At 36.8% G+C, this 7205-nt stretch overlaps 1 protein-coding gene and 1 long non-coding RNA gene across 4 annotated transcripts; both read left to right on the top strand.

The window, feature by feature from the left end:
- The first annotated feature begins 749 nt into the window (after window positions 1-749).
- On the top strand, window positions 750-4273 carry LOC141618457 (ADP-ribosylation factor-like protein 2). Its single transcript, XM_074435566.1, has 5 exons — window positions 750-947; window positions 1043-1153; window positions 2812-2974; window positions 3352-3432; window positions 3904-4273. The coding sequence occupies exons 1-5, from the start codon at window positions 883-885 to the stop codon at window positions 4039-4041; spliced, it is 558 nt and encodes a 185-aa protein (XP_074291667.1). The 5' UTR covers window positions 750-882; the 3' UTR covers window positions 4042-4273.
- A 982-nt stretch (window positions 4274-5255) lies between these two features.
- LOC141622094 (uncharacterized) lies at window positions 5256-6189 on the top strand. 3 transcript variants are annotated; one of them, XR_012532867.1, is made up of 3 exons: window positions 5256-5340; window positions 5440-5473; window positions 5593-6189. It is a non-coding gene; the product is annotated as an uncharacterized LOC141622094 (long non-coding RNA). The 3 variants fall into 3 exon arrangements; XR_012532866.1 differs by having other exon boundaries at window positions 5440-5776; window positions 5880-6189; XR_012532865.1 differs by having other exon boundaries at window positions 5440-6189.
- The last annotated feature ends 1016 nt before the right edge of the window (window positions 6190-7205 follow it).

Below are 7205 nucleotides of genomic sequence, written 5' to 3'. Positions count from 1 at the left end.
CCTTTGGGGTTTGCCCTCCAAATCTACTAATCGCCACAATCGAGATAAAATCGCGCCCCAAAAATATGAAAGTATCTAGACTCTCACGAAGGGTAAAAAACACAAACAATTCCGCACACACCATATACCTAAAAAAGAGAGGAGATGATGCTAAATAAGTAGATTGACCAATCAATCTATTAATTTTACGCATTTGGTTAATGACATATTCGGATAGCATATTGGCCGAAATCTACTGTTTTTGAATATGCTGCTATATTAGCCGCATATTGTAATAACATATTCATTTTATACATGAAAATGGTAGATTTGTCATATAATCTGCTAATTACTAAACACGTTTTCTTAATTCTGCTAATTTAATTCGATAGTCAAACTTGCTACTAAAATCTGCCAACCGTATTCTGCTAACGTTATCTGCTGCTGTAAATCTGCTTCTGCCATTTGCCAAACAAGGCCTGTGTTATGCCGAGGTTATATTTTGAGTCGATGTCAGATTATCTTTCGAATTAGACCAGCTTTCAAGTCAATTTCAAGTTATCTTACGAGTTGGATCAACAGTTTTGTCAGGGCGGTTCGAAGTGGAATCGGGTTAACTGAAGTTATGGGTGACTTTGGACAGGGTCAAATTCGATCTTAGATCAACCTTGAGTCATTATTGGGTCAATTTCGTTATGTATTGGGTCGGGCTTTGGTTGGTTGTCTCATGTCCGCTAGCTATAGTATCGATATAACGTAACGAAATACAAATATATGGGGCCCAAATATATGGTTGATTTCCATCCAATCCTTCAAGGCTTCAACCATGACAATCCGTAAAATCAAGATCAAAATCAAAATTTGAGATGGATTGAAAATTGAAATCGAAGAGCAATTAGAAGCATGGGGTTACTGAGCATAATCCGTAAAATCAAAAGAAAAGAGAAAGAAATGCGAATTCTCATGGTGTATGTATACTATACTATGTGCTCTCTCTCTTAATTTATTTAATTTCTACTTTACCCAGATTTGATTGTAATTAATAGTATAATGTTGAATGCAGGGGGCTGGACAATTCAGGGAAGACAACCATAGTTCTGAAAATCAATGGAGAGGATACTAGTGTTATCAGTCCTACCTTGGGTTTTAATATTAAGACCATTTCCTACCAAAAGTAGTATTACTTTCTCCTTCATTCTTACTTACATTTTTGTGCTTATTATGTTTAATTCCAGTGTTTACAGCTTAATATGGAGTAGTGTATTTTTTACCCTTGCACTTCACTTAATTAGAGTAGCTTTTATAATATCAAGAATTTATGTTTCGGAGGAGGGCGTTGTAGAAGTAGTGAAATAGAATTACTCCCACAAATTACCGCTGTGTTTGGATAGTATTTAAATAGATATTGTGATTTGGCTGATATTGTGAATATTGTGATTTGGCTGATATTGGGATAGAATTGCCCCCAAAATCTACCCATGTGACTTGAAAGCTATTTGATGGAGCGAACTTGAACTGTTCGGATTGCTAGTTCATGAGGGCGGATTTGATGGAGCAAAGTAGCTATACGAGGGAATTTCGTACGCTTCCCATCTCATCCGTTTCAAGTCCCATCTATTTTCACAAGCCCTTATGGACTTTGGAGGGAAAGAAAGGGGAGGGATTTGGAAGGAGAAAATTTCCATTGTTTGGGTAGTGAAATGGGGTGGAGGGATTTGGAGGGAGCAAGGCAAATTATTTACCCTCCCACACAGAAAAGATTTGGAGGGAAAACACCCCTCCCTCCTTTCCTCCTCCCTTTCTCTAACACCCTTTCCCTCCCCTCCCTCCCCTCCGTTTTTGATATCCAAACAAGGCTTATAAGTCATAGTCCAAATTTGCTAACTATAGTGCTCAAATTTAGCAACAAGTGCTTCTACTGTGAGTATTCGTTTCAAGTGAAGGACGTGGCAAATTTTGAGAAGATATTTAGCTTAGTTAAATTAAATGATGTAGTGCATTACTATGTTCTTCATTAAAGTATTAAATGAAGCTATATTTCTTAAGAGTCTCTTAGACTGGAGTAATTGTTAATTGGATGGAGAATATAGCGGTGGCGGTGGTTGATGGAGGAAAGAGACGAATATAAGCTAATGCAAAGTAACTAGTAACTACACCATTGATGGGCTAATAGTACCCTCACAACCCCTTCATCCTCTTGTCACCACTCCTTATCTTCCATTCATTACCCTCATTTTTCTCCTTTGTTCATTTGTTTTGAGCTCTATTGCTCCCATGATATGTTAACACCAATCAAAGCAACCTTCTAGAGTTATTTCCTCTTTAATTATATGGTAGATGATTTGTCTCACGTGTGAGACTCTCTCGTATAAGTTTATTGTGTTCGTTCTCTTGCTTTACTATAGTTATGGTGGTTGCCGGAAATGGCTGAAATTTTCTTGTGAAGTGGTGATGGCCCTTCTACACGTCAACAGTATTTTTACTCCGTACATTACATCTGTGTATAACTGTGTATTTCCTCCTAACCTAGCTTATATGACTCTTTATCTCAGCCCAATGTATCAAGGTCAGAGCCGTCTGACCTCTGGATACTTGGGTTCTATTGAATAACACGGGCAATTTATGATATAAAAATGATAAATTCTTTTGACATTCTTGAAGAAAACCTATCCCATAAGTGACCATTATGGTAGCTATGAACTATTGCTAACCGTTTCCAATATAGGATGATGTTAGGTGTCTGCCTTTCTGGTCTTTGGAAAAGGTAATTGCATAGATTGCTGACAAGACGATATGGGTACTTAAATTGCGTCTGATGGCAAAATTTGGCAGGTATACGCTCAATATATGGGACGTAGGTGGTCAAAAAACAATTAGAGCCTACTGGAGGAACTACTTCGAACAGACTGATGGTTTGATTTGGGTAGTTGATAGTTCGGATCTTCGTCGATTAGATGATTGCAGGAATGAACTGCATAATCTGCTGAAAGAGGAGGTACATATCTTGTTAAATTTCTTCATGTCTCTAAGTTTGTGACTATTGATAATATTGTGACACTGTCTAACTGTTGTCCGTGAAGGCACCTCTAAAGTGGATGTTTTGCTTTTTTGAATGAGAAAAACAAGTTATACATGTCCAAAGAGTATCAGAGAGTACAAAAAACAACTTGGGAAAAATATATGTTTGCAAACATAATGAAAGTGCTGACACTAGATACCGTTGTTATTATCTGCTTTGTGGACGTACTCTTCATTGTTGGTGAACTTGTTTAGTTGGTTTATTTTACTTGATATATATATCTCAACTTTGAATAGCGTTTGACACTGTGGTACTTTGCCTCAAATGGGATTTAATTGTTTGTTTTATTGTAGAGGCTATCAGGAGCATCCTTGTTGGTTTTTGCAAATAAGCAGGATATACAAGGCGCACTTTCACCGGCTGAAATTGTCAAAGTAATTTTCTTTTCTCTTGGGTGTTAATGCAGAGGAAAATGGAGGGGGCAATTTCCCTTCCTATAAGCTCAATTAAATCGTCTTTGAAGTTCCAAGGTTCACCATCGAAACTATTTGGAAGGAAAATTATCCCATCCCCTTCCCTCATAACTTGTTGCCGAACAAAAAGGTAAGGAAACAATGAAAAGGAGAAGGGAAAACAAGGTGGTAAAACAACGATAGACAAGAGAATGGCTAGCATTCTGTCTTCTAACTTCATGTAAACATGTAAATCCATGATATTTTTTCTCCTTAGACAAAAATCTTTGATCAGTTTTGCAACCATGGAAATAATGTAATAAAAGCCTTATGACCATTAGATGAAGTCTCGCCCTCTTGTCTATTATCTGACTGATTAAATGATCGGGCTATCTTCATTGTGTATACATACATGTATTTGTCATCTCTCATTTGGCATCATCCAATGCTTAGGTGCTGAACTTGGATGCCATGGACAAAACCCGGCACTGGAAAATAGAAGGGTGCAGTGCTTACACTGGAGAAGGATTGCTTGAAGGATTTGACTGGCTAGTTCAGGACATTGCCTCGAGAATTTATATGCTTGACTGACTTGAGCTTTCGCATGCTGTCTCGTCTCAATCTTCACCGTCTTGCACGTAGGAGTTTCTAATTGTTAGTTATGGCTTATCTTGCTAGTCTTTTTAGGTGTAATTAGTATATTATCCTAAATAACACCTGTCGAAGGATTAACTTTGGATTTGGAAGTGTGAAACTGTTTGCTGTTGGTAAATCTATTATGCTCCTTTTATTTGTGAGTAAATTTGTATGAAAGGTATTTATTTCTGTTGCTTTTCCAAGGTTAGGCTGTTAGCGTTTGTTTCTGGATGTAATTTTGTTTCTGTTGCTTTCATTTGTGTTAGTTACATCTTGGTAATTATTGACTAATTGTGTTAGTTTTGACAATGCAACTCCATAATACACATTGGCAGAGCCGAGATTTGAAGTTAGATGAGTTTAAAACATAGACGGAAACCTTTTAGTGGAACGGATTAGTAATGCAGCAGAGTAACTTAGGAGGAAAGAACACAAAAATATTTGATCATAACACCACTGCTAAGCTACAGGCTAATAATGGCTGTGACATGATGTCATCTGTTAGTTAATTTCAAAGTATTTTATTATATGACGTAATTTCAAAGTACTTTCACAACATCTCACCCTACCCACATAACAACCTTCAAACCCACACCACCGAACCAGATGTGGGAATGAAGAAGAGAGACTGGCGGTGGTTAGTCGCTCTTATAACCAAGCCAAATATGTTTGTACAATGTAAGTTTGCAGTCAAGGTATCTGATCTGGTTTCTTCAACACAAGTACAGCTAAACTATGCCAGCTAATAAGTGTAGCCGTCCGTGTCTGAAGATGGACACATTTTAAAAATTTCCTTGATAATTTGCGCCATAATGTCAATTACTTACCACTATGTTATGACCTTTGGCATTTTGCAGCATGATGGAAATTGTGACTACTTGTAGCCTGCGCTGTATTTTGTAGCAATTAGCCGTGCTGCAGAAGAAGCTGGGGCTACTCATGTAGTGACTAATGCTGAAGAAGTAAGTAGTGTAATTTGATCATATGCATGTTGCTCTTTCTAAGATGAGAATGATAAACTTTGTTATTAAAACCTCATATTATTATTATAAATAGACAAGTGAGAAGTGAGTGACAATGATTCAACAAGTCTAAAAAAGGACCGATTCTTCAATTTCTGGCTCCGTCAGTCAATTGACTATCCATGGATTTTATTGTGTGTGCAGGAATCATTCGCACCCGGCTTCAGGTCATCAATTGTTGGATACGACATGCTTACTCCTCCAGACCTTGAGAGGTTAATTGGGTTGACGGGTAATTCTATTTTCCCTCTCAAATATCGAACTTCATCTTTCTCCACGTACTGACGTATCCCAAGAACATGACAATAATATTTCTAAATGAATTTTGCAGGAGGGAATATCTTTCATGGAGCAATGGGACTAGAGTAGACTCTTTTTCTGATGAGACCTTATGTTGCTCATGATAATCTCCTTTGACATTTTGTTTTACATTTACTTGAGTCGATATTAGGAAATTGAATTCCGCTGAACTTTTGCCGTGTAGGTCCAATTATAGGACTCCATTACGAGGATTATATCTGTGTGGAAGCGGAATTCATCCAGGCGGGGGTGTTATGGGAGCACCTGGACGCAATGCTGCTCGATCATGCTGTTTTAGAGGATATTAAGAAGTAAATATGAACTTTTCTGACAATTACTTCTGATCTACAATGCCAAATTCTTTTACTGTATGTTGATAGATTATTTATTTCCCTTTTGATTTTGGACAACTGTACATTACGACGAGTCTAAATGGTGTACGGATATTTCCTTGCTAATTACCTGTTACAGAAGTTCCGACTGAAGGAGTGTATGAGCAAAATCATGAGTATACAGCACTTGTTTACTACTTACCTTCTCTGCCATCATAACAAACAACAAATGTATGTTCAACAGCGTAGATACGGAGCTGGGAATATGATAAGATTAATTTACCACTTGATTTTTATTTTTATTTCTTTTATCCTTTCTTTTTTTATTACTGCGTCGACTCGAGTTGTAGTATCTTTAGACTATGTTTGCTTTCGATTGATTGGAGATGCCAACCTCATTATTATAATTCATGGTATGCTCTAGTTAATGAAAAATCTTCTTTCTTATTTTACCTAAATACTCCAGTTTTCTACTTTGCTATATATAGATTTTTGTTATATTCCAGTTTTTGATATCACATTCTACACTCTTTTTTCAGTTGTTGTAATATGTGGCGTAAAAGCGAACCATAAATGTAAGACATCTATTGCAATGTTTTCTACAATATTTATTATTGTATACTAAATAAAACTGAGCAACGAGCTCGACGACGTGTAGGCTTTAGAAATAGGATTGTTTTATTTATACGAGTATTTTAGGACACATTCGCTGACATCAAGTAGTAAAGATTAAGAGTCCTGTATATCCAACACTTCTCTGCCTCTCTGCATTCAATCTACTCCACATTTGGCCTTATAATACTCTACTGCAATTTTTTATATCTTCCGATTTTTTAGAACATGATTGATTTGCATTGAGAAACTATGTTACTCCTAGTCGATTCAAAGGGATGAAGGGTAGAACACGGGGGTGCATACCCAAAGGCCAGGCTCGGTTATTTTATGAAAAATTGACAAATTTTTGGTCTAAAATAAATGTTTGGAGTGTCATAGCATGCCCAAGGTTAACAGTGTTAGACACAAGTACGATAGCTCATATGAAGTGCGAGTAGACACTAGTGCCGATCTAGCTAGAACCATTATAGTACATGGTCACTTTTAGTTTGGGTGTCATTTGTTTATATTTTATATCTCATACGAGTATATTTTAAGAGAGTGGAAAATATCCGCAAATGAAGAGTAGAAGTGATATGAGTACGGAAGCGTAAATAAAATAAAAAGAGTTGTGGAAGGGAGTCGAACTCGTGCCTCTCGGTTTGGAGGGACGAGGTCAGTTACTTACCACGATATTTGACTAAAAACCGCCGAGTTTCTAAGTCAATAAATGCTTAAAACAGCGACGCATCTTCATTTTATTTACGTATTTAATTTTTGCAATCGGTTGTATTATGTAATACTTAGTGTGGCCTTAGTTAAATTATGTTTTCGTGATGAAGGAAACATGATTTTTATGTAATTATGAGAT

Source organism: Silene latifolia, chromosome X, assembly GCF_048544455.1.
Source record: "Silene latifolia isolate original U9 population chromosome X, ASM4854445v1, whole genome shotgun sequence".
Taxonomy (NCBI): domain Eukaryota; kingdom Viridiplantae; phylum Streptophyta; class Magnoliopsida; order Caryophyllales; family Caryophyllaceae; genus Silene; species Silene latifolia.
The sequence above is the reverse complement of the archived record's forward strand: the minus strand, read 5'-3'. Positions and strand labels throughout refer to the sequence as shown.

Bases quoted from the DNA above. Each gene is read 5' to 3' on its own strand.
- LOC141618457 (XM_074435566.1), top strand. From the start codon at position 883: ATGGGGTTACTGAGCATAATCCGTAAAATCAAAAGAAAAGAGAAAGAA. The intron at 948-1,042 runs GTATGTATACTA...TGTTGAATGCAG, and splicing joins GAAATGCGAATTCTCATGGT to GGGGCTGGACAATTCAGGGA. The intron at 1,154-2,811 runs GTAGTATTACTT...AAAATTTGGCAG, and splicing joins AAGACCATTTCCTACCAAAA to GTATACGCTCAATATATGGG.